Genomic DNA, 26786 nt, shown 5'->3' with positions numbered 1-26786 from the left:
GTTGCGCTGCGTCGTCTGCCGTTATCTTTCTCCGTTTTGCAGGTGTTGTGTGATGTGTCGTGATTTGCCCTCTTGAAAAGCTTCTTGAAGAAGCGTTTCCGCGTCTCATGACAGCAAGAAGTTCCCTATGCCGTGCTGTATTGCCCGCGGCTGCACCAGTGGCCTGAGACACGATGCCGCTGGTCACCATGTTTTCGAACCGCCGCACGCTACACCGAAAAGACAAACGTCTCACAAACAAATCAAAAGTGTGTGAACGCCACTTTGAGGACGACGACATTTTCAAATACTACAAGCATGTTGTGGGTAACAAAGAAATATTGATTTCTCGTGGGAAATGGACGCTTGTTCCCGGCCCACTTTCTCGGCTATTTCCTGGGCTGCCTGAGCACATCTCAAAGCCAAAAAATATGAAGCGAAAGCAACGTCCACCAGAAGAACGAGCGCAAGTGCCGGCAAGTACATCGGGTGAAGCTTGTATATAGTGACAGCGCGCTTCAACTTCAAACCTGCTGTTGGGCTTGGAAGAAGGAACTTGAGAAATATGCGCTACACACTTGGTGCTCAACGAGCTCACGAACGTGACACTGCCTTCTGCGCTCTGGAAGTTCGAAATTGTTGAGGACGACGCAACACGGAATGAAAACTGTTGTGCTTGAAGAGGATGGTACTTGCTGCATATACGGCTGCAGCAAAATTCACAAGAGGCTATTTCGAGCTGCGACTAGCATTCCAAGTGCGGAAAGAATCCTGAGAGAAGCAGACAGCTTGAACATATGTGCGGGCGTGAAAGCAGGCCAGCGTGACACGGCGACATCAGATAATATGCACCACAAGCAGTGCAATGTACTTACAAAGCAACTAGTCTGCGCGCATTGTCTCTGTCTACAGAGGAAACTTCGACTGAGCATTAAGGCTCCGAGCGCAACGCTGAAGCGATATCAGAAACTACGCAATGTGAAGAAAAGGCTGCTTAGGGCGGCTGCTGCGCATCAAAAGCAAAAGAATGAAATTTTGGCTCTGAAGAAAAGGCTTTCTGAAATGCCCGATAACAGAATCGAGGAAGCGTTGGCCGAACTTCCTTGCATTTATGACATCGTTTAAAAAGTTGAAAGCAAATTCTTCGTGTGGGGCGCGTGGTACAATGCGGACTGGCTTCTGAATTGTTTAATGCTGAGGATAGCGAGCCCTCGAACATACAAGCTTCTATCTGACATGAATATGCTGCCCTTGCCCTCCCTGAGCCGTCTCACACAAATTCTGAAAGGAATACCATGCAAGTATGGTTTCAATCCTCTCTGTATGGAAGCTATTGGAAAACAGCTGGGCAACAGAGCAGATGGGAAGAAATTCGGCACACTGATTTTGGATGAAATTAAGTTACGCAAGGCGTACAATTTCAACAAGTCAACCTTCAAACTTGATGGTTTTGTGGACTACGGTGGTATTTCAAATGGAGGAACTGACCAACTTGCAGATCATGCGCTCGTGCTGATGTTCGTAACACTTCTGGAAAGCTGGGTGCAACCGATTGCCACCTTTTCCATGAAAGGTGCTGCGCCTGGCAGGATTTTAGCAGAGCTGGTGTTGCAAGCAGTAATGCAATTGCATAAACATGGTGCTATGGTGATCGACGTAGTCAGTGACGGGGCTGGGAACAATCGCTCGATGTGGCAGCAGATGGGAATCAGCGGCAGCGTAACCTCACCTTCTCACAAGGTTCCACATCCATGCCTGCCTGAGCGGGCGTACCTTCATTTCCTGTGTGATGTGCCACATGCCCTGAAGTATGCACGCAACCATTTGCTCAAGCACAAATATGGACAGGTGAGCTAGCGTAGTTTATTTCACATATAACCTGTGCTGATTGGCGTCGATAACTCGCTGACAGAGCAGGTACAAGCAGCCAGAAAGAGGGCAAAATTGCTTTGAGCAAAAGTAGCTCAAAATTACTTTTTTGCAGCATTGCCATTTGTTGGGCGTGTTGGTAAACTGAAAGCGTATTTAGCGCCAACAACCAAGGACGGAAGGGAGACGAAGGGAGACCGAAAAGACAAACGTCTCGCAAACAAATCAAAAGTGTGTGAACGCCACTTTGAGGATGGGAGCGCATTGTGTTGTCGTCTCCCTTCCATCCTTGTTGTCTGGCGCTAAATATGCTTTCAGCTTACTTTTTTGTGCACAAATAAAAAGTGTCACTGTGTTTGTTGTTTGTTTTGTTCGTCAAAAAGAAAATGAATTAAGCTTTGACATAAATATGTTCATAGTATTTAACTTCGTCCTTGTCATTGCTCACAGATCACTTCCAACTCATTCGCACGTCCCATAATATCCTGCTGTTAACAGCGCAAAATGTAGACGAAAGACGAGACAAGAAGACACCACAAGCGCTGCGGTGTCTTCTTGTCTCGTCTCTCGTCTACATTTTGCGCTGTTAACAGCAGGATGGAAAACCAACAAGCCCAAGCTGCTATTCTACCATAATATCCGCGGACGACTACAAAAAATACATGTGTCAATTAAATTTATTAGGCGAAGAAGCGTTGACGAGGGTGGATCAATTCACCACAGCGTTGTCTCAAGCAACTGCTGGGCGTGATGCGTTAAGGTCCCTAACTCTGCATAGGCGCTCGCCGTCTTCAATTAATACACATCTTAACAATAAGCAGCAAAAAACAAAGCCCCCGCTGAAGGGAGCGCCGTGGCGCTTTTATAGGGAAAAAGTTGGTTGAAAAGCGGAATCGCAGTGCACGACCGCTCATTTGCGGTGCAGTTGCAGCCTCTAAAGACTAGCTAGACATGTCATTCAAAGGTCCTTGGCATAAAATACTGTTCGGGCAGTCAAAACACAGTCGTCGAAGAGCGAACGGCACAGGCCAGTTAGGGAAAACGACCCAACGCAGAGATGACATCGCAGGAGTAGACGATGCGCGCTGCGTGAGAGATACGTCACTACAGCGCCGATAGTGCACAGGCATCGTGAAGTACCCGTTACTTACGCGCGGCAGGTTTGTCACAAAACTCAGACTGCGTATCTAAACTACGTTTACCGACGGATAAGGGCCTACAGGCCTGTTGGTACAAACAACGAGCCGCAACAGGAGCAGACGACGCGCGGCGCATGACGAAAGACGCGACTGCAGCGCCGGTAGTTTCAGTGACACCCGTTGCGGCCACGTCGGCCAATGGGCTCGCATAGGGAGCTGCGAAACTGAAGTATGTCTAAGAACGTTCAGCCGGATGACCATATATATATATATATATATATATATATAGTCAGAGGGTCAAACTTGAGCTTTAAGGCCCGTGATGGGCCGATGTGCACATGGGTGTTCAAAGCAGAACTCGGCGCGGTACAGCGGGAGAGGGGATGAGAAGTTGGTGGGGAGGGAAAGGCGTATAAGGATGGTGTCGCTCCTACGAAGCAAATCCATAAAAAAAAAGAAACAATTTATTGCAGAAAGCGACACCATTACCTGCCGGGCACGCAGAACGTTCTTTCTCGCAGATTTTTTCCCTTTGTTTCGGCACGACCAAACGGAGAAGGGCAGCGTAGTGGTCGTAAATCCCCGCCCCGCGTCATCTCAACGCTGGCCCGCTGTCTTCGTTCTCGCTTAATCAGGCAGACACGCATTATCGACAGCTGCGCCAAAGTCAGCCTCGCGGTCAAGGTCCCGCTTCTATACAGTTAAACCGTGACGCGGAAGGCTTCTCCTCGACCTGACCAGCAACGGTGTCCGGCGTGCGTGCAACTTACGAGAAAGGGAACAATATATGAACCAGAACGAGCCTGCACATCCGCTCTACTTCTTCTCCTTTCGTTATCAGAAAATGTCGCGGGACGTCAGTTCGGATGCGGCTATCACTTGTGCGCTGCGCACGGTGCTGTGTCAGCTGTAAGTGCGCGTGGCAGGAATTCCCCTGGATAAGGCACAAGCGGTGACTGAAACGTCAAGGAAAAAAAAAACAACTGTTCGAGGATAACGGATCACGGATATAGCCCCGCGGTTGTTCCGTTATCTTTCGTTTGCAACGTGCACGCTCCACTGACATTTGTATGGCCGCCTTGCAGAGCCGCGGATATCGGGCCGCGCACGCACTCCGCTGAAAGCCGCCAGGAATGAGGAGTGAGACTGAACCATCAGTGCGAGGCAGACTGATCGCGGCGGCAATTTTACCATTTCGGCTTTTGCACTGTCTGCACTATAGGTACTGTATAAAGAAAGGCACTGCAGGCGTAGTTCGTCTTTTCAGAAATTAAAAAGAAAAAAAAAGGAACTAAGGGCTAGTAACCATAAAGTTATGGGGTTTAACGTGCCAAAACCACGATCTGGTTACGAGGTACGCCGTAGTGGGGGAGGACTCGGGAAATCTGGACCACCTGGTGTTCTCTAAATTTCACCTAAATTTAGGTACACGGGTGTTTTCGCATTTCGCCCCCATCGAAATAAGGCCGACGTGGCCCGGGATTCGATCCGGTAACCTCGTGCTCAGCAGCTGAACACCATATATCCACTAAGCAACCAAGGATGGATTAGGCTGTTCGCATGCTGAAGGGACTTGAGACACCAAGTTGTGGTTTCTGTAGCGCGCGGTGTCACTGACGAAGTACGTGCTCTAGCTCGCCGAGGGCTGCTTCAGATGTACAGGCGCGGCCACGGCTAGTGGGAACACGGGTAGGGTGGCTCCCGTGTTAGGGTGGCCTTCTAGCCACCCTAACACGGGAGTCGTGACGTCGTTCCGCGGAGAGCCCCACCACCGGCGCCTCACGAACCCTTGCGGCACAGGCGCAATCAAAGTGATTTGGCGAAAAGCCCGGCAAGTCGTCTGCTATTGTGAGCCGTCTGCCAAGGCTTCACGAGGAGCCGGTGGTGGCGCTCCGCGGAGCGATGCCACGAGCTCCCGTGTTCCCGCTAGCATTGGCCGCGCCTGTACGTACGCAGATGAACTGCGCTTGCAAGGCGCAGATACCGCGCGCTTCAGTGAAGACGGCGTTTATTCTGTGTCGCGGTAGTTCTGTGCGAAGCACTCTGTGGATGGCGTGTTTGGTCGCAACACAGCTAAGGGCCTTAATTAGGTGTTTACCACGAGGCAGCCCCCATTCATCAGCGCCTATACAGAAGTCAACGCAACGTTGACGCCGACTGTTGACGGGTCGTCAAAAGACCCCTCTACCTGAACCTGACAACCTGAACTAGTTGATGAAAACAGCCGAATTCGAATGCTACCGTGGGAACGGCTTCGCCCTCGGTTTCCCAGGTTGCTAAATATGCGGGGACCAAGGTACAACATCGGAGGCAGAGTTCGGCGGAAAGGTGCGATATGATGGGCGGTATATTGTGACCGATTCGACGATTTTGATTGGCCGCGATGCAGTCCTCAGATTCCCTATAGTCTTGTCAGCCAGGGAAGCAGACGGCATTAAAAGCGGAGACTTTTGGTGCTGTACGTGAGTGGTTCTGAAGTGTCCTGATGTGAACTCGGACGTTTCATATGCTTCTACGTGGAGTGGGTTTCCGTATCTAGAGCGAGTGCAAATAATGTAAAATAAACACTTTTTTGCCATTCCTACTACTGGACGTACCGGACGATGGGCTTGGTGGATTCCAGGCCCGAACGCCACCTCGAGCCGCAACAAACTGATTGACAGCGATGACATCAAGAAGGCAGTCCTCAAAATTTAATATCGATGGGCCTGGGAACCTTCGGAAGCTCGAGGTAAACTGCGAACGGAACAGCAACTTCTGTGGGTTAGGGATCAGCAGACTTCCTCTTCGTGGCTCAGGGAGGCACAACCGCCGCAGTAAGCTTTCTCGACTTCGGTGCACACTTCTATTTCGTTTTGCGCGTTCCTTTGCTGTATCTTCTTTTTTTCTTTTTGCAAGATTAGACATATGACACACACGAAAGGCTTCAGATAACATGACGCGGACCTATGCAAACGCTAAGCATAACATGCTATCGCAAGTAAAAAATAAAAAGAACGCAAAAAGAAAAGTTATATTCACCCAACTTATAGCACGAAGCCATAAAAAAAAGAAAGAACCAACACAGGTATTCCTAAAAAAGCTTAACTGTTCAAGAAAAGATTATTCAGATTCAGGGATTGACCAAAGCTTTCCGAGAAGGTCGTTCTAACAACTGAGCTAACCAGCAGGCTAGCAAATCACGCATCAACGGCGAAGTAATCGACAACTTGAAGCACGGGGACACTGAATAAAGAAAACAGCAAGAAAAAACAAAGACTAAGAAACTAAAGAAAGAAATAAGTGTGTGGTTTCTTAGTGTCATTTCATTCTCTCAAGTGCTTTTCTTTATTCGTGCGCGGAACGTCGCAAATGTTCGTGATATTTTACGCTGCTGTGACGGTTATGAATTTTGACTCGACTGATATATCTGTTGAATGACAGATTCTTTTGGATGCAGTTAGAAATGTTGGCAACCATTTTTTTCGCCAGCTTCTCCACAAACGGTGAATTGTTAAATGATTAATGGGTAATAACACTAGCTGATAGAGCGCACCGGCAATAAAGGCTTTCTGGCAAACATCCAGTTCACAGACTTCACGTGAAAGTGAAAGTTAAAGTTTTTGCAAGAAGACCACACTTAAATTTCACCCCGTGTGTGAAAGTAATCTCGGATTTTACAATAACGCGAACAATGACCTAAGTGCCTGTTCAAATACTTGTCTTCAGGCAACAAAATTCAGGCTACAAGGAACCAACTTTATTAGCAATTGTTCTCTTAATACACGATGAAGCAAACATTTTACACTCGTTTTCCCTAAACTTACTCCATTCCGGACTACGACAGTTCGTTATAAAGGACATAAATACAGGACAATGAGGAGGAGGAAGTGAGGGAACACATAGATGATAGCCAGTGTAAATATCGGCTGGCTGCCGTGTGCTTGAGAAAAAGTTAAGGTGAGTGGAAGGTGACAGAAGAAAAGACGATAAAGAACAAAAAGAAGGCGAGGAGGGGAGGACTAGAGATAGCGTTCAGATAAATACGATGCAGTGCGCTACAACTCTTAACAATAGCAATTTGGGCAGCAAATAACGCCATGAACTCTTTAAGAATCTGTCACACAGTCCACACATACTCGTGTAGCGAAGCAACGTTTTAGGATGCTTGTACTGAACATGGTCTGGACCAGTGACCAAGGATCACTCGTCAAGGGCGAGGGGGGGGGGGGGGGGGGCAAACACTGACGTCCGCAAAAATAGCTGCCAGCGCACCCTTTGTTATCGATGTGTATCCTAAAACCTTGTACACAACCATGAAAAAACATGAGCCGAGAGTATTCAATCATTCTCATCTCCACGATAAAACAGCCATGTAGAACTAATGTCAGTATTACATAGGTGTATACGTATCCCAAAGGCCGGCCCACGATGCAGAGGCGCACGGGTGGCACCGGGCCCGCCCGAGCCGAAGTGGATATAGGTATGTGTCAAGCTCGCAGTGCGAATTATGGGCTCCGCGCTCTATCCTTTACTCGTGGCAGCATGTCAAAGCCTGCCGACACCGCATCCATCTTCGTAGCGACGCTTTGCTTGCTTTACTCAGCACGGCTCAAGCTATGAGCGAAAAAGAGCTACGCAGCCTTCATAACCCGCCGGTATAAACCACCGCATAGGGACATAGTCCTGTATATACCATGATGCGGCGTTCCGAACGTACAGCCACTGAACGCTAGAAAAATTGGTGTTGATGTTGTCGTTTGCTAGCAGAATGAACGACGATAAAAGTAGGGGAGGCAAAAGTGTAGCGGAGAGGCGATATGGAAAGACCCTGTAGTGAAAAGGATGGCCAAGCTCCTGAGTGAGAAGGTGAGGTAACGCGACAGCGCTTATCCTTCGAAACGAACATGGAGATTGCTCTAAAGAAGTGGCTCCTGATATGGATGCACCAATTAATCCAACCGTTAATTTGCCGCTTAAGTGTCTCGAACATATTAGTGGAGGTGAGCGACGGAGGAAAGGATTTGGGTACCCTGACCGCGAGCGAGTTAGGAAGAAAGTCAACATAGAGCATTGTTGCACTTCCTGAAGTCCATACTACCGGACTCTGCTACCACATAACATTATGTATTGTTACTTATGTGTAGGGAAGCCTCTTCGGAGAAGTTGCCTTTACTTTTTTTTTTTAAATTGCACAATGCACTCAACGTTCACACTTTACAAATTCGTTCTATGCATTACTGCACGAGAGTTTTAAACATGGGCTAATTGGTTTACGTTCAACGGAATAAGTGACCCCAACAGTACAGATGCCCTGGCAATCAACTATAAACATTCGTGTCATCTGCCTTATCTGCTGTACTACTCCGAGTGAAAATCAATTGATAACTAACATACCGGCCCCTTCATATCATTTGCCCTCTTGTCTATACGCCGTTCACCGTGTCGAAGCATTGCCGCTTTACCGCCGCACATTTCACCACTATTTCAACCACTGGTAACGCTAGCGCTGCGCAATCCATACAATCAGGCAAGCCAGCTGCCCTCGTTTATCTTCTTTTTTTATGGAAAATCCAGTAACGTGGACGCCAATGCATTCTCTGGTAATATCTCAGCTTTCGTTGCGCAACATTACACTGTAACAAAAACGTCAACCGCTGAGCCGAACCTCGAGTCTCGGTGCGCTTCAAATGACTACCTTGCTCTGCCAGAAGGTCTTCTAAAACCGTTTTGTCGGCAGGCCTTCCTGCTTTCACCGTTTTCCCTAGCGCATTTCCACCGACGCTCTCGAAACAAACTGTCGCCTCGACGCTGTCAAAACTTGCAGGCATCGCTTCCCGTTATATCTTTTTGTTTTGTTTTTTGAGACCGTCCGCGCTCACGCGAGAGTCGCGTTGCCCGCAGTAACGAAGTGTTCTCAAACGAGAAGCAAGCGCAGAAGACAAGCGTTTTCATCGAGACTGACGGCGCGCCAAGAACCGGCGGCCAGAAGTCTCGCAACGCGCAACGCGGCTTTGCGACGGGGACATATTTCGTCCTGACGACGAGGAGACGCTCTAAGCGACAAATAAAAGCGTCAGAGAGGGAGCCAGTCATCCGGGACGACATACGAGAGAACGTTCGCGTTTCCCGCGCGTTTTCTCTTTTCTTTCGGTCTGTTTGTTTGTCCTTTTTTTGTTTCCTGCCAACTTGAATAAGAAGAGAGCCATCATTATGGGTGGAGGTGGGAGGCTGCGTCGTGTCGAGGAGCTGAAGAGATGAGGGGACGCGTTAGGGAAGTGGCGCGAGTGCCACAATGGACTCGTAAATCGGTCTGCTGGGTTCCGGCCGACAACGCGAGTGCTCTCACAACATCGTCCGCGCGCGCTCCAGTTCCTATATATGTCTGTCGTGGAAGGCGCTCGCTCCTAGCCTAACGGACACCAGAGATTGCGCGAGTGTGGCGGGTGCCTTCGCGGTTCGCCGAGGCCAGCAGACGTTAGTCACTGCTTTCTCTCCGACTCATGTCTGTATACTGAGTTTCGATGTCAGTGCTGCTGTTGCCACCGCCAACTTTGCTAGGAAGCCGCCATTGCTGTAAATGGATGCTTGCCCGCAAGCGGCTTGCTTCCGATTAACGAATGAGTGCATGGAATCGCGAATGAATTATTGGATGAATGGACGAAAAAAAAGATAGAACAAGGAAAAGTAAAGAAACCTCAGACCTTACAGTGTCACCAAGTGTCCTCCCCACCCCCCTCCCCAAGAATCTGTTCCAAGAAACTAAAAGCGCTGTCACTCGCTGCCGGACTACTTGGCGCAGTTACACACGCGCAGAAGCTCGATCCGCCCCTGGAGCTTTCCCATTGCTGCGGCAGAAAGTTGCGCGCGAGTGTCGACGGGTTGTAAAGTGTAAGCATCTGAGAGAAAAGAACACCGGCGCTCACTTTCTGGCGAAAAACCTTGCGTAGACGTCTTTCTTTTCGTCGGGCGAGGAATCATCGTTGCCCAGCTCGCTGATGCCGAAGGGCACCGACTGTGCGGCGGTCAGGCTGCCGCGTTGCCGGGGCTGAGAGTCGGCTGGTGAAGGGTGGCAAGGTGCGCCTTCGGGCTCTGCGAACGGAGAGACAAGGCAAAGGGTTCAGCGTCGAAGCGGTGGCAGACAAAAAGAAGCTAATGATTATTGCTTCCCTTAAGGCTGCACACACGTTGCTGCTCAGTGAGCAAAGCATATAACACAAATAGCCAGGATAGTGTCGCTGATGGAGAGGCGGACAGACGGACAAGACAAGACAAGGCGGACAAGACAAGACAAGACAGACAGACAGACAGACAGACAGACAGACAGACAGACAGACAGACAGACAGACAGACAGACAGACAGACAGACAGACAGACAGACAGATAGATAGATAGATAGATAGATAGATAGATAGATAGATAGATAGATAGATAGATAGATAGATAGATAGATAGATAGATAGATAGATAGATAGATAGATAGATAGATAGATAGATAGATACGTGTTGTGCCCGCTTTAAGCAGTCGACTAACCCAATATTACACAGAAAAGGAATAAACTAACCAAATGTTTCTCATTACTGCCTTGCGACCTCTACAGGCGCGGTAAACGCTGCGTTCTGCCGAAAGTCATAAATAGCAAAGAAATATATACTATTGTGCAAACATCAATGAATTAAATGGCAACCATGCAGCCTTCTGTGTTAAGGTCTTCTGACCGGTTTGCAGAATTCTCTTCCCCTCCAATGAGGCAAAATTCAAGCCTTTCTGAAGCGAGTTGCTCAATAAGTTCTACGTTGTTGAGCATACAGCCAGAAGCTCCCGGTGCTTTCAGCAGGCGGGGCTATCTTGTGGCACTCTTCGACACAGAGCGAGATGATTCTATATTTAAATGATGGCTGAAGGCCTAGTTGGGAAAATGGACAGGGGGGTCGGGCGAAGTGTTACTCAAAATGATATGAATGCGAGCTAGTCCGCACGAATTCATTGCTGAGAAGCAGCGAAAAATAAGCACGAACGAGGGGGGAACACAGGATGAGCGCTGACTGTCAACTAGTACACACTTAGACAAATGTACACCTTTTGGTGTGTATATTTGCCACAAGACAATAATCGTCATCTGTCTTGCTTGCGTTTCCTTTCTTGAAAACGCTGCGCTCGCTACATTCCTGACTAGAATGCTCTGCCGCGCTGATAACGCGCATACCGTTCGTGACTTGGAAGTACCGGGCTCGCCGCGTTAAAGAAAGGAAATGCGGACAAGACAGATGACGGTTATTGTTGTGTGGCAAAATACGGCCCAAAGGCTGTAATTTTGCTTAAGAGTGTAGGATATATTGTGCGCATCCACAAATATACCTATGAAAAGGGGAGAGGAAGAGGGAGGGGAGAGGGAGGTACGCTATGTTGCACTTCATCCGCGCGTGCATCTAATGATGGAAGACGGACTCTTAATGATGAAACCGGACTTGTGGCGGAGATACATAAACTCTTTGTGAGTTAGGGCAATGAAAGAGAGAGAGAGAGAAAATAATGCAGAGAAAGACAGGGAGGTTAACCAGAGGTAGTTCCGGTTGGCTACCCTGCGCAGGGGGAAGGGTTAAGAGGGATAAAAAGAGAAACAGAGTAGAAGGGGGAGATAGAAAGAAAGGGAGACAAGCACGAACAAAGTGCGTACACTACAGAGCGGTAGGGGGCGGCATTCTTAGAGTCTGTCGTGAAGCCCCGTAGACCGCAAGAACCTTACTAGCGCGAGTAAGGCCTTCAACGCGGATGTTCTTTCGGAGCATTGGCCTAAAGCTTTAAGTTCTGAAAGTGGACGATTGTCCAACTGGTCCAGTACTCTGCATATCACTTGAAAGGAGCACTGACGCAGTCATCACCTTTACGCATCATCGCAAACGCTTCAAACATCCCACGTGCTGTTTGGCCCCTGTACCCGCGCAAGGCCCGCATTTCTTGAAATACCGGATAGCAGCCACACTTTGCGGACTGGATGACCAGTGAGGTCAGGTTCCCCAAGGACTGCGTTAGGCCAGCCCTTGTGAAATCATAGGTGGTGGTACTCCCTTATGTGAACAGCGTTTCCCATCGAGTTAAGAAAGCTGCGGGACGTGCGAGAGTGCGCGTTGTGTTTTCGGCTCCCAACAAACTAAGGTCCCTCTGCAAAAAAGCAAATACTAGGAATCCCGCCAACAGGTGCTGTGTCAAGAAGTACGCCACCTGCTACGTACCGTGCCAGAGCGAGGCCGTGTACGACACCCCGACATCGTGCGGCCGATCATATATCGAACAATCGGGCCGGTACCTCAAAGACCGCCTGCGAGAGCACGCTAATAACGCGAAGACGAAGCGGCGGGAGTAATCTGGCCACCCCCTGTCCGGTCTCTCAAGAAACACAGGTTTTGCGCCGCGGTGTAGGGACCAAACAGCACGTAAGATATTTGAAGCCTTTGCGATGATGCGTGAAGGTGATGCCTGCGTCAGGGCTCCTTCCATTGCAATTGACAAAGAGTTTATGTACCTTGACCACTAATCCGGTTTCATCATTAAAATTCCACTATCTATCAATTGACGCGTGCGCGGATGAACTGCAATATAGCAAACAACCCCCTCCCCTCCCCCACTCCCTACATTCATAGATATATTTCTGTGTGCGCCCAACAAACCCTGGCAGTTGGAAGTCAGGGCTCGTCCTGTGTTCCTCCCTTGTGCGTGTTTATTTTGCGTTGTTTTTCACCCATGAAAGCGTTACTAATTATGAAACTTCACCTGGGATGCTCCCATAGTGAGGAAAATGTCGCTTTAAAGTGAGCTCGCTGCCGCACCTCCCCTCACCCCCCCCCCCCCCCCATATCACTAACGACGCCACAACTGCAACCCACTCTCCGCATGCTATCGCTGTATACGTCACTCAACTCGGCTGACGGAAATAAATCTGCATTCTGCCATCACGTGCGTCTTCTCGTCCCCGCGAGGACAGCCTCCGCACTAGGAATTCTCCGCTCAGCAGCAACGTGCATGAAAGTGTGTCACGGAGTGCCGTTCACGCGGTTATCTCAGGTATAAGCATTAGCCAAGGTCGCCAAGGTCGTCCGCACAGACTGCGAGACTCCATGATAAGATAACGACGGCACCGCAGCTAGCTGTTTTTGCGGCTGGGCCGAGCACGCGTTTGCAGAGAACGCAGGCACGCGCCCATTAACAAATGACCTGTGGTGAGGCAGCAAAGAGGTGCACGACGTGCTACTTAAATGCGTACCTGCTGCTGCTGCTGCTGTGTTACTTTAAGAGAAAAACAATCACTGAAAAGGGATTCTCGCACTCGCGTATAAAGAGCCATTGGCTATTTATCACAGCATTTTCTTGTTGTCTAATAACTGCACGCAGATGAGAAAGTAAGATACATTAGTGCCGGCTATCTCAAATCACTTTGTCAATTTTATAGCTGGAGGTAGAATCGATAGCGTAACAGTTGCGGCATGCAAAAATACGTAGACATTTCTAATGAACTGCAACTAGGCCAACGTATAGATTAGAGGTCCAATTGGGTATGCTGGCAACGACTATTTCAGAGCAAGCCGACAGATCTTGTTAACTTTGCTACAATCGCCCACACTTCTGTCTAAAGCGATGAAATGATGCGCTGCGGTGCAAAGAAATCGACATGCGTGCGTTGATGGCCGGTTTGAGAGACGATGCCTTTGACCAGCGGAAGCCACAAGAACACCCTATCAGCGCAGTACTCAGTCCAGTACCACAAACCTAATAGTTGCTTTGTGTTGTTTTCTTAGTATCTTAGTGGCTATGGCATTGCACTATTGAGATCGAGGTCGTGGGATCAAATCCCGGCCATGACGGCCGCATTTCGATATGGGCGAAATGAAAAAAAAAAAAAAAAACACTCGTGTACTTGGATTTAGGTGCACGTTAAAGAACCCAGGTGGTCGAAATTAATCCGAAAGTCCCCCACTATACACGGCGCTCCTCATAATCAAATCGTGATTTTGGAACGTAAGCGCCTATAATTAAATTTCTAATTAGGGTTTTGTGGTGAGAGAGAGAGAGAAACGTTTGTTAGTGAATCTGGTGGCACGACTAACGTGCTGCTGCAAATAGATATAATGAAAAATCAATTGAGATGCACAATTCACGACACAGGTGCATTACGTACACGCACAAGCACACCAGGACACTCAACAAACTAAGGTATCTCACCGAGACCAGTGTCTCCGAGGAAGCTTAGATGCGCCTAACCAGTTTCGCGAGACGCACAGGCACCGTTTATTCCATTGGCCAAGTACCTGTTGTAGCTCAAGGAATGACAGTATTTGACGACTGTTCGGTGCGTACGTTACGGCTGTTCTCTATGATGAAAAAAAAAGAAAAAACTTTAGGCGAAGTTTAGGTGGGCTACATCTGCCCGTGCGTTGCACGCAGGTGACGGTGTTACCCATTAAATAGCAAGAATAAAGTTTTTCCGACGTTTAGCTGAATGCGGTGTAGACATGCCCGATCGTGCCTGTTAAGTCCCCGCTACATGCGAAACTAGCACATGGGAGGGTAAGGGCAAGTAGGTCCGCACCGCTACTCTGGCGTTGTGTGCTGCACAGTGACCTACGACGTACCAACAAGCCCAAGTACCTGTCGCCAATAACGAATTGAAGAATTGTAGATCGATGAATAATAAAAAAGAAGAAGAAGAAACTTTTGTAGCACTGTTGTTTAAGTAACTCGGAAAACTTTTAAGGAATGAGGAAGAAAATAACTTGTGCAAGTCAATGACGGTCGACGTAAGAAGGTAAGCGCAAAAAACTAGCAATTATTGTACGAGACGTCATTCCTAGGAGCAGGATGCCCTAAATTTTATACGATGGCACAAGCTTTACGCTCAGTTACCCTACTTACAGCCTTCCACGTTAGCTCGACTACTCTCTGCATATAAACTGAGCAACCGACACGTTTGTATGTCTATGGGCCCCAAATAGACGGGAACTAACAAATTTGTTGTTATTGCATTAGCATTACGAGTGCTAAAGTGAAAAAAAAAAGTGTATGTGAAATAATACTTTCTTGCAGACTAGTTGGTTTATATTTGAATTATAAGCGTGCTGCCGAATATGCAATAGGAAAGACAAAACAGGACAAGACAGAGCGCAGTCCGGTCTGTCCTGTTCTCATTTTTTTCTTTTGTTGTGCATCTTGCGCAGCACGTTTCTAATTTGTGTAGGTGAAGTGTGGCAAGCCGGTCACGTGGTCGAAGTGTGTGTGTGTATATATATATATATATATATATATATATATATATATATATATATATATATATATATATATATATATACTTCGCTCCTCGAAGAGGCTGCTTTTATTTTCTTGCATGGTATATACTACGAATATAATACGCGTACTTCCGTAAGGTATTTACATAGCGACGAAAACAGTCATAGCCGCGTATACAAGCACAAAACAAACATTACACAGTGCAATTATTGTAGTAAAGAGAGAGAGAGAGAGAGAGAGAGAGGAATATAGGAAGGCAGGGATATTAACCAGTCAATAGTCTGGTTGGCTACCCTACGCTGGGGGATGGGAGAAGGGGAAGAGAGAGAAGGTGTATAGTAAAGAGTTCTCTATAAAGAGAAATCTTTACTCTTTTAGAGAACTGTAAAGAGTTCTCTAAAAAGGAGGCAGGAGGTGTGCCGAGTGAGCTCCTGCAAAACACTTTGCAATGTAGCGAACGCGGTTTAAATTAGGGATCCGATACCTCGAACAGGTGCAACGTTTTGTAACTCATTTCTCCCTCATTTACCGCTAGGCTTCATTCTTCTTAACCTTCTCCCATGAATAACTCTACCTCTCTCTATATATATACAATGATACAGCCATAAGGACACGTATGTGTATATATATGGACGCATACACGTCTTCTAAGCTCTCCTATCGTTTATCAACCACGTGACCTGCCTCCCGCACTTCACGCACATACACTTTTTTTTTTTTTGCCACTTTGACACCCACAATGCTAACGCATTAAAGAAGTCAAAGCAGTCCATTTGGATTACAGTCTCCTATTGATTCTAGAAACTAACTTTCATAACTGTAGTGTCAAGCCACGTTCTTATTTTCTATTGTTTCTTCACACATCAAGCACATGCGCTATCGCAGCCACGTGCCACATATCTCGCTTCATTGTCTTTTGTGTACATCCTAACAGGAACAAAAGAGAAGGAATGCGGTTGCTTTCGACCATCTCGCTACACCGTCGAGACAGTGAGTCAGCGCGTGCACGGGAATGTCAAGAACGAACGTCCGCGAAACACACCCGCATGCATTTGGGAACCTGCACAAGATGTTGGCCACCAAACGAGACCTTCTAACATTTCTACCTCTTCCGCAACCTAACCGAAACCTCGCAGCGCTACGCAGACTAACTTCGCATTGCCTATACTTGCGAGTGATATTTGCCATACGGGGTGGGTGTCCCAGCTAACTTTGGCCAGGGTTTAAGAATACGCGAATGCCACGTAGCTGGACAGAACCAAGGTAACGTTGTTCGCCGTCGCTTGGAGATACTCAGATTAATTTTTTTTCATTCCGCCTAATTACACAATCGGTCTTAATCAATCAATCGATTTCTCAAATATCACAACTGTATTAAAAGTGCCAACCAGAAAATTGTAAAGCAGCATGAAAAACACCCAATACAGCTTTCCGTTGTTCAATACGTGCTACGTAAAGGCGTTTTTCCCAGCGTGAAAGAAGCCCGCGAACACACGCAAAGTGCCTCGAGCGGCCAGTCGCGCTGCAATATTGCGTGCACTTGCGGGGATTCTGTCCCGCTCGGAAAAACACTTATGTACCCGTATTTGAACACAGAAAGCTGCTTGGGGGGTTTTCCATGTCGATCTACAATTTTCTGGTTGACACTTTTTATCTAATTGTAATATTTGCGAAGTTGATTAATCATTAAACAAATTATTCAATTAGGCGGAACGAGAAAAAAAATAATTTGAGTATCTCCAAGCGACGTCAAACAACACTACCTTGGTTCTGTCCAGCAACGTGGCATTCGCGCATTTTTAAACTCTGGCCAAAGTTAGCTGGGACACCCTGCTTATTGGCGCGATAAATGCGGGATACACTTCGGCTCCGTCGACTGTTCGAGAGTGGGTAGTTTGCGTCGGAATGTAAAAACTTTAGTACATCGAAAGAGCTCGACGACAACCCATTCGAACTGAGGCTAGCGCGGGTTGGCCTTTTTATGAACGTCTCCAGGTTATTCTAGATGAGATGACTCGGCTGTCAACCCCCGCTGTCCCGGTTCGGAGTTGTTAACACAAGAACATGCTGTACTAGCCTATGTACAGCGCCGGTGACACAACGGTCCAAAAGTGGCTTTCGGTGAGGCACATGTGCTCTAACTGAAGGAGAAATTCCTTGGAAAAGAGCGGGGAAAAGAGGGGGGAGGGGGCGCGGACAGTTTATGGTTAATTTCTTTTAGAATGAAACCCACTTTGAAGCGAAGCTTCGTCAGCTGCATTGGGACACTTGACGTAGCGTACGTACCCGTGATACTACATATAAATAAAAAAGATAATAATAAGACACTTCACAGAATTCCGATGTGCCAAATTTGAATATTTGCCTCAAGAGTACGACGATTACCTGCACTGCGGCCAATCGCCCTGTACGCATGCCAGTTCAAAGTCGCCTGGCGATCTATCTCTAAAACCAAACACCCACAAACGTGGTAGGGTTGTGTGGCCGTTCATCTGCATTCACGCACGCGGTGCTGATTTTTGTCAAAGTTAATCATCAAGTAGCATCGGCCAGGTTATGCTGTAAGTTGCCGCATACGTCACGCGTGTAGCTGATCCGGGAATTTCAGGGCGGCGTCGCCACTTTCACTTTCCCGCCTTTTCCGGTTTGCGAAGTCTCTGCTCACGTGTTTAGCATATCTATCATATACATATATAAATATATCACATTACAATAGATATATCATATCTATCGTTTATGTGTTTATAAGTTAGCATATGTTTAGCATATAATACTCTATCGACCTAGCTAAATGTCGTCGCCATCACCGGCAGCCCATTTATGTCCACTGCAAGACGAAGGCCTTTCCCAGCGATCTCTATTTACCGCGACCTTGCGCCAGCTGACTCCATCTTATGTCTGCAAATTTCCTACTTTCATCACACCGCCTAATTCTCTGCCGTCCTCGGTCCCGCTAGCCTTTTCGCCGCACCCATTTTGCAACTGTAATAAACCAGCGATTATCCGCCTTAAGCATTACATAACCTGACCAGTTCCACTTCTTCCTCCTAATGTGGATTAGAACATCGGCTACACCCGCTTAATCCGCAACCCGCCCGTGAAGGGGAGTGCTCAAAGTAGCACGCCCCTTTCGTGTACACCATACGCGGAAACGAGCTGAGGCTGATAAAAAGGGCGCAGCAGAGAACACTGCACTGCGACTTTGCAGCAGCGCCTATGCAGACTTTGCGGACAGGCATCGTATAGGCTCACGCGGTTTCTCGCTCTGCAGACGACTCCACCCGCGTTCACCATAATGATCCGCCAAGTGCAGTATAAAAACATTACATATATATATAATGTTTGTGTGTCATTTCAGTTTTATAAGTGACTCGCCTTATAATTTCCTTGACAACACTCGTATGCGAGAAATCATGGTGGTATAAATGTAGCTGATCGTCGGCAAGCAACGTATCCGCGACGAGAAATCCAATTAAAGAAAGAAATATTCGCGTAAATTCTAGAATGACGGTGTTTATGTATACGTTAGATAAACTCGCGTACCATAACGATAATTCCCACGATTGGTTCAAGTTTGATACTGGCGGCGGGGCCCCGGCGCTAGCGACACGTGCCCTCCATAGCAAAACCATATTGCGCCAAGCAGGCGGGTGATAAGGATCGGCGCTTTCTCGAAATCTGAACTTTAAACGGATTGTAAAGAATGTCTCAAAACAACGCAGTCGTGGAAAGCCCACATGCAGACAATCGCAGCTCTCTCTGTTTACCTCCAATAATGGCTTCGCGTTCGCGTGCGATCAAGTGTCATGGTCGCTGTTTGCTTCAACGCCCACCCGACGCATTGTTCGCACGCCAGTTGACTTGTCAAGACTGCGCGGCTGTGCTGACGTGTAGATTACCGTTATGCGCTCCGCTGGGTTGCCTTTATCGAGGTATGCGATGTCGCAATAATTTCAAACAGCGTGTTATCTCGCAGGGCGCCAAGCTCCGAGGACGCGGTGATGGTATATTGCAGTCGGACGTCGAGGCGATTACCGGAAAGAGGCGGACAGCCACAATTTAATTGAATTACCTCGACTTAATGTGGGCCGATTATCTATCGAAGCGACTTTGTTATACGCCTGAAACGGGTGCGTACTACAACTCTATTTACGCTTCGGCAAATATAAAAGAGAAGCGTAGGAACGTTACCAAGCAAATATTGCTAATGTTGTTTTCTTATTTTTTTTTTTAGTGTGACGTGTTTAGCTGTACAACTTGGGGATTACGGACTCTTCAGCCGCTAAATTTGCATATATATATACATATATATATATATATATATATATATATATATATATATATATATATATATATATATATATATATATATATATATATATATATATATATATATATAAAGGGTGCAGCAGTGTTCTCTGCTGCACCCTTTTTATCAGCCTCAGCTCGTTTCCGCTTATGGTGTATACGAAAGGGGCGTGCTACTTTGAGCACTCCCCTTCACGGGCGGGTTGCGGATTAAGCGGGTGTAGCCGATGTTCTAATCCACATTAGGAGGAAGAAATGGAACTGGTCCGGTTATGTAATGCTTAAGGCGGATAATCGCTGGTATATATATATATATATATATATATATATATATATATATATATATATATATATATATATATATATATATATATATATATATATATATATTGTTCCCAGCTTCCATACTGAGAATGTCATACCCGCAGCTTTAAGGTAAACCGCAATCGGTATAACTACAATAATACAAAAAATGCTGTCATATTGGATTAAGCGAGTTCCGTTTTGTGCGGGGACGCATACAGTGCACCAACACACGCGTAGGTGTTCACCGCGCCTGTACTTCTAGAGACCATTCGTGATAAACTTTTAAAAGTTAATCGTCATTCCAAAAAAGCAAGCTACGAACATAGGTCCTGCTTATTTGATTTTCGCTTTAATAAATTTTTCCTTAATAAGGGGAAGCTTTAGCTCTGGGCCAAGTCCTATTTCCCATCTTAATATACAGGCGCAAACCAGCAATGATTTGATGAGACAATCACTGGACCAATTCGAATGAAACCTACTGCATTATAGAGAAAGAAAGCTTAATTCCAATGACAAAATAAAGTTGAATTTTGATGTAGGTCCTGCAATGGTTTAAGAAAGATTCCGAAAACTGTTAAACTTCAAAATAATTGAAGCACGAAGTTCACAAATGCGCGTAACTCTGCATCAAATTCAGGTATCGCAAATTTGTAAAACGCGTGTGTTAGAGGATCTAAAGCGCGAAATGTTATGTGTAGACTTACAGCTTATTCGAAATTGTTACAACGATCACGGGGGTATTGCAAAAGTCCTTCTACACAAATTAGTCGTATATTTCAGGGCAGACCATTATGCACTAATTCTGTCTGCTCTAGATTTATTATTAGGCGCACTTTAAGGAATTGTGATATCGTTCTTTATTACTAAGTTACAGATTCGTAAATTTGATACATCATTTTTTTTTCACCTAGCACTCCCGACACACGTTTTCCTTTTCCCCATTACTCGTATTAGGTCAAATAGCGATCAAATAAATAAAACATTTATTCAATCAATGAATCACCTTCGCAATAGTCAACAATCTTTCTTTCTTTCTTTTCTTTAATTGAACGACGTAAGTAACAAATCCGCTTCCTTCAGCCACAAGACTAACTTCTCGTTTCCGGTGCAACAAACCTAATCAAAAGTGGTGCACGCAGTAATTGCTGAGAAAGCGATTTCCCTGCTCCCACGTATCTAGATGGAAACTTTTCTTCTCTGTCCGTCTTATCTACTTTTCCTCCTTCCCCCCTCCCCAGGTGTAGCGTAGCCAACCGAGCAGCTCCTTGGTTAACCTCCCTAATTTTCCCTTTTCGTTTCTCTCTCTCTCTCTCTCCCTCTCTCAGCAGCACCGGACAACGTCGCCGGCGTCCCTCTCATCCCGAAAGGAAACGTCCACTCCCAACGAAAGCCGGTGCCGTGACTCCAATGGATATGCTCCGAGATATTAATCTTCAATGTGTCCGACGAAATGCGTTGGCGTTCCAGTTGCCTTTTAAAGAAACACCCACACTAAAGCATAAATGTAACTGGAACACCAATGCATTTCTACGCACACTTTGAAAATATCTCGGAACTCGTGCTGTTCAGACAATTCTATCCGAGTGGATGCGCTGTTGCGAACACAGCGGTTATAATTCGTAGATTGAAATACGTGGTCTAAAGTAATTAATTAAACGTTTATTAGCGTAACTACATTAATTATTAAATTGAACATTGTGATTTCTCATTGAAGTAATGACCGTCTCATCGAGTAATTTAGCTTAGTGGTTAGAATTGTGCTATCTGCCATAGGCATATCTTTAAAAAATTTAGTGCAGCTAAACAAACACCAACTATAATCAGGTCATTCGAACAATCTGAGCAAGAACGGTTACGATGGCTGCTGTAGTGACTGTGCAACTCAACACAGCCACAAACTATTCTCCTACTGTCTCCAAAGCTCTTATTGAAACGCATCTACAATACTTAAAAAGAGCTGCGTATAACTGCAATAACATTAAAGGATATCGTCCGCTGTATGTTATGTCTAACCTATGCCAAAGACGTTTCAGAAATCGAGCGGGAAAAACCAAAACAGGCGAAGCCTTGCCTTGGGGGATCCTATATATAAATACGTGAAAACTGAGAAATCCCTTTTCTCGGCAACAAACTGCACCGAATGTGAGTAAGTTAGTTGCGTTTAAAAGAACAGTTAAAATGTAGTGAATGCAGCAATACAATTTTTTTAGGCCAGGACGTGAGCTTTGTTTCTAGTGCAAAACTGCAAAACAACAACAACAACAACTCAATTATCAAGTTTGCAACACTGCAACTAAATATATATATATATATATATATATCTCACAATACTTCTAACTGCAACTAAAATACACCTGAAGCGGGCAAAATTGATGTGTTATGCGCCGCTCTGAAATATACCACTAATTTGTGAGTATGCTATAATATTGTAGCGACTTCGAGTAAGCTGTAAATTCAAATACCGAATTCGTCCGTTTTAGATGTTCGAACAGATGCAGTGTACGGAACTGCGATAGCTATTTCTCGTGCAGAGTTACATACCTGTAGACTTCGTGCCTCAATTCACTTGAAAACCGAGCGATGCCAGAGAGACGTGTTCTGCTATCGAGGAGTCGCTAAAATATACCTTTCTCCTCTCAAATGCGACAAATTTTTACCTCCACGCCAACGCAGCCAGTTGTCCCACAAAAGATTTTCTGGGTTTCGCATGTATTTGGATATGAAAACCGGGAGTTTTCTCCGTGCTAAAGCTTCCTCTCAGCAGCACGCAGACACGTACCAGGAAATACAGGGCAGCCGTCCTCGTCTTCGTAGAGCGTGTAGGCGCTGCCGTTACGCGAGCTTCTTCCCAGAGAAGTGCCGGTCAGGTCCTGCACGACACAGAAAGGGAAATGCAGTTTGTTAGACACCAATTAGCCGAGATTGGTAACCGAAAAGGGCGCACTGGTTAACTGGCTGATTTACACTCAGCACAACAAAAGTTGACTGTCAGTTTGGTAACCTTAGCTGATTTGAATGCGAAAGCATTATGACTTCTCTAAGTAATAGGTTACGTCCATAATACGTGACGTCATACATTGTCACTTCTCCTTCAACACTCTACCTTAGTCGACCTCAATCCACTTTGCTCTAATTTGTGCAAACCTTAATCCACCTTATCCACTTTAATCTACCTTAATCGCCGTTGCTCTAATTTGTCACAACCTTAATTCACTTTCATTCAGTTTACTTCACCTCAATTCAATTTACCCCACCTTAAGTCACTTTACTCTTTAATTCTGTATTACTATTGACGCCATACAAGACGCTGATGACGTCCCGGATGATGATGATTTTTTAACACTACTTGAGGATAACGCCGGTGTTTCTTCCTCGTGGGACATATATGCCTTCGCATTGAAAAAGAGTTGACCTGCCGGCGATAAAGAGTTCACGAAGCAATGCTGCACTGCAGCGTCAAACAGCAGAGACGTCAGCACGTGCATATGTATATCTCTGCTTTTGCCGCACGCGAGAAAGTTTAGAAAAAAATTGGCCGGCGATAACGCTTCTTGGTAATGCGATCTTTGAGCGCAGCTGCTGCATTATTTCAACAACAGGCAACCGCATACAGAACACGCAGTGCCGAACGGAGGCGGTTCTGCGTTTCGGATTGTGCAGCACACACCGCGATCCGCCGCTATCGAGCCGCAGCTCCGGCGACGCGCCATATTATGGTGGGTCACCACCGCGGAGAGGGGGGGGGCAGATTAGCAAATATTATTTCATGTTTCTTCTGAGACGGGATGACGGAACGGGAGGAGAACATGGGTATCGAGCAGAAGTCACACACTCATTCACTCACAGACAGGCCTCACAAGTTTGTGGCCTCACGTGGCCTCATGTGGCTGTACAAGTTTGGGGTGGGAAGTAGAAAGGGACGAAACACTATAACTGTCTTTCGGCTCACCGCAACGGCACTACGCCAGGTAAGGGGAGGTATAGGACAAGAGTGGAGGAGCGAGGAGGACAGCCAGGCACAAGCACTGCCAGAGGCGACAAATGCCACTGAGGAACGCGCCCCGCAAACGCGGAAGTGACAGACACGGCTGAGAGCTGTACAGCCACGCGACGTGGCGACGGAGGAGCGGAGAGCCGTGGATCAGGCGCGAGGCGGCGAGGAGCGCCCGCCGCCGGCACCGCGGCAGTGCCGCGACAGCGGGAGAAGGGACGGCGAGGGCGGAGTGGACGGTAGCGGCGAAAGTGAGAGAGAAGTGTTTCTTGAAGGGAAAAGGAAAGGTTGACGCTATTTTCTGCAGCCCTTGCGGGAGCACGGCTCAGCGTCAACAGGGGTGGGGGGAGATAGTGGGAGCAAGGAGATAGGAAAGTAGGGTGGCGAAAGTGACCGCAACGGTGCTGCGCGGAGGAAGAGGGCGAGAGGATAGGCGAGAACACGTGATCTGGTTTTGGAGGACAAGGGGAAAGCAAGATTCGCGCCGCGCGCGAGAGATGGCAGCAGGAGCGCGCGGATGATGACCTTGGTTACGGCGAGGCCGACAGCGACGCGAAACGTGGGAACGGGCGCCAAGGAGCTGCGCTGTAAAAAGATAGAAAGGTTCTGAAGTGGACATGATGCCTTCAAACATGACGCCGTGAAAACAGGCCGCCGCCATCTTACTCAGGGCACGAAGAGCGTCGGGGATATAGTGTAAAATAGGAAGCGATTTATTTTCACTTCCGTCGTGTTTAGGACGGATAATTTCCTCTTACAGATACTACTGAATCTCCATCTTTGTGTCACTGACATTAGGAGGAAACATGAACGCCGGAGCACAATTCTTGGCAGATCTTAATGCCACTACTGAGTTACAATATGTTAACTACAACTAACGCGCATTTCCTTTCCAATTACCCTAGCCTTTACATAACAAAAAAAAAAACAGGAAACACAAGTTTTGAGCGGACTCCAGGTGGCGCGGTACTCTTTCTAATGTGTAGTTAGGGAAAGCGCTGGATTCACCTCTGCTGGTAAGAAGTTGCGAGAGCTGCCACTCCGGAATCCTAAAGCGAATTTCTCTGGCCGAGTTCCAGGCATTTTTTCGTGCGTGTCTTGCCCGTAACGCCGAACGCGTTTAACGAGATGGCTTCAGCTAGGAACGGCGCAGCGAAGTAGTTAACCGTGAAGATACTATTAACCGTGACCAGACCCATAGAACTTCTCATCTCCCCTTGTCATTCTTATCAACTCATTGACTGCTTATCTTTCTGTGTTGGGCGACGTGAAGCGCATGAGTCCTCAGCGATCGGTGGCATTGCGGTCGGTGAAGGAACGACCCAAGGGAACGCGCAACCCGCGACTAGCGAAGCGCATCGTGAATGTCACGTGTTTGGCATTGTAATTTTCCTGATGTCTACAGTACTTCAAGTGTGCTGTACCTGTGGTCATAGAGATGGATTTTATTCAACCGTCACCAAACCTTTCAACAATACCTTTATAGAAACTGTTCTCTTTTGACACTTGTTTTGTACCGCCAGTGAAACACATCCATATGATTCAGATATATTCCCCTTCTGCAAGCGAGGGCGTTTAGCCAGTGGTTAGAACGCTCGGCTTCTCTGCGTGGGGTCCTAGGTTCGAAACTCACCACTGCCAACGTTTTTCATTTCAAATTTATTTTGTTACATAGATTAATTTTCTTTATTGCGATTCGTCTTTGCGTGACAGACGGACGGAAGGACAGGTTTCCTCGTTGGATACGCATAGATATACTTACGCATTTAAAATTTGCATAAACGCGACCCTAGCGATAGCTTACGCTGCCGCTAGCGTTTAAAAAGAGAACCATACTGAATTGTATCCAATAGTTGCGACAGTACAACGTATCCCAACTGCTTTACGGTCAGACATTATGAAGACAATGGTATTGCAGATCAGGGGACGCACGGACAGATAGATTCTCTGTGTGTCGTTTGTGGTGCATAACTCCCCAGACGCAGTGAGTGCAGGCCAAATAGGCGCATAATGTATGTTTCTCATCTCAAGCGGAAACTCAATGAGTTGCTGAGAAAAAGTTTATTACTTCATTGACGATTCAAATCCAATACCAGAGTTTAATGTACTCTGCATACAGCTTGGAAGATGCTTGTCCAGTGCACGTTAGTTTAGCAAGAATAACGAAACAGACAATAACAGAAATTTGCCAATTGTGCAAACCAATGCTCATAACCAACTGGTCGAGTCAATAGAAGCGATCGCATTTTCACTTTATACTGTCGCTAAACCTCGCCAATAGCAATGGGTATGTCCAAAAACATTTTTTTTTTAAATCAACCTTCGAAGTTTGCTCGACCGCTAAGTGAAAGCAACGATGATACAGCCTATCTCGCCAGAGTAAACCTCTTAATCAGCATTGCTTAAGAAAAGAAATAAAAAGCTGATAACTGTGCTTTCTGGCTAAGTATTGAATGATGTTATCACTTTACAAGGGTTTGCAAGGTCCGGTGTTAACAACTTTGCAAATGACGACCGGTCGCGCTGAGTCGGGCTCATTAAGTGGTTGCGGAAAATGGCGCCTCTTCCTCTTCACAATCTCTCTCTCTCTCTCTTTCCCTGGACTCGACCAGGCAATCACGTATTTTATGTGCTCTGACTGGAGCTACCGATAGCGGCGGCTCGTTAAAGAAACTTGGGCAGGTACCTCTAACGGCACGCCTAGCATGCTAGTGCGCATGGGATATGACGGAAAATGAAATTATTTGCACAGTGTCCTCCCCAGATGCACGACATGCACAAAGCACACCACAACCCTAAATGAACTAATCTCAATGAGACCGGCGTCTCTCAGGAAGCCCAAAACTACCGGCTGGACCAATCTCGCGACGAATGCCGACGCCAATTCGATTAGCATCAAACCATTGTAGCGACACACCTGTATTACCGCTGGGGA

General features: G+C 46.7%; 1 protein-coding gene across 5 annotated transcripts in view; it reads right to left on the bottom strand.

The window, feature by feature from the left end:
* The window catches only part of LOC142576051 (pleckstrin homology domain-containing family G member 5-like), a 747630-nt gene that overhangs the window by 353341 nt on the left and 367503 nt on the right, over positions 1–26786 (bottom strand). For all 5 annotated transcript variants that reach the window (XM_075685967.1, XM_075685968.1, XM_075685969.1 and 2 more), the window contains 2 exons: positions 22640–22730; positions 9893–10058 (listed from right to left, as the gene is read on the bottom strand). In XM_075685967.1, coding sequence (XP_075542082.1) covers positions 9893–10058; positions 22640–22730 — 257 coding nt within the window. The remainder of the gene's footprint in view (positions 1–9892; positions 10059–22639; positions 22731–26786) is intronic.

Source organism: Dermacentor variabilis, chromosome 3, assembly GCF_050947875.1.
Source record: "Dermacentor variabilis isolate Ectoservices chromosome 3, ASM5094787v1, whole genome shotgun sequence".
Taxonomy (NCBI): Eukaryota; Metazoa; Arthropoda; class Arachnida; order Ixodida; family Ixodidae; genus Dermacentor; species Dermacentor variabilis.
Note: the sequence above shows the minus strand (reverse complement) of the source record. Positions and strands in the feature narration are given on the sequence as shown.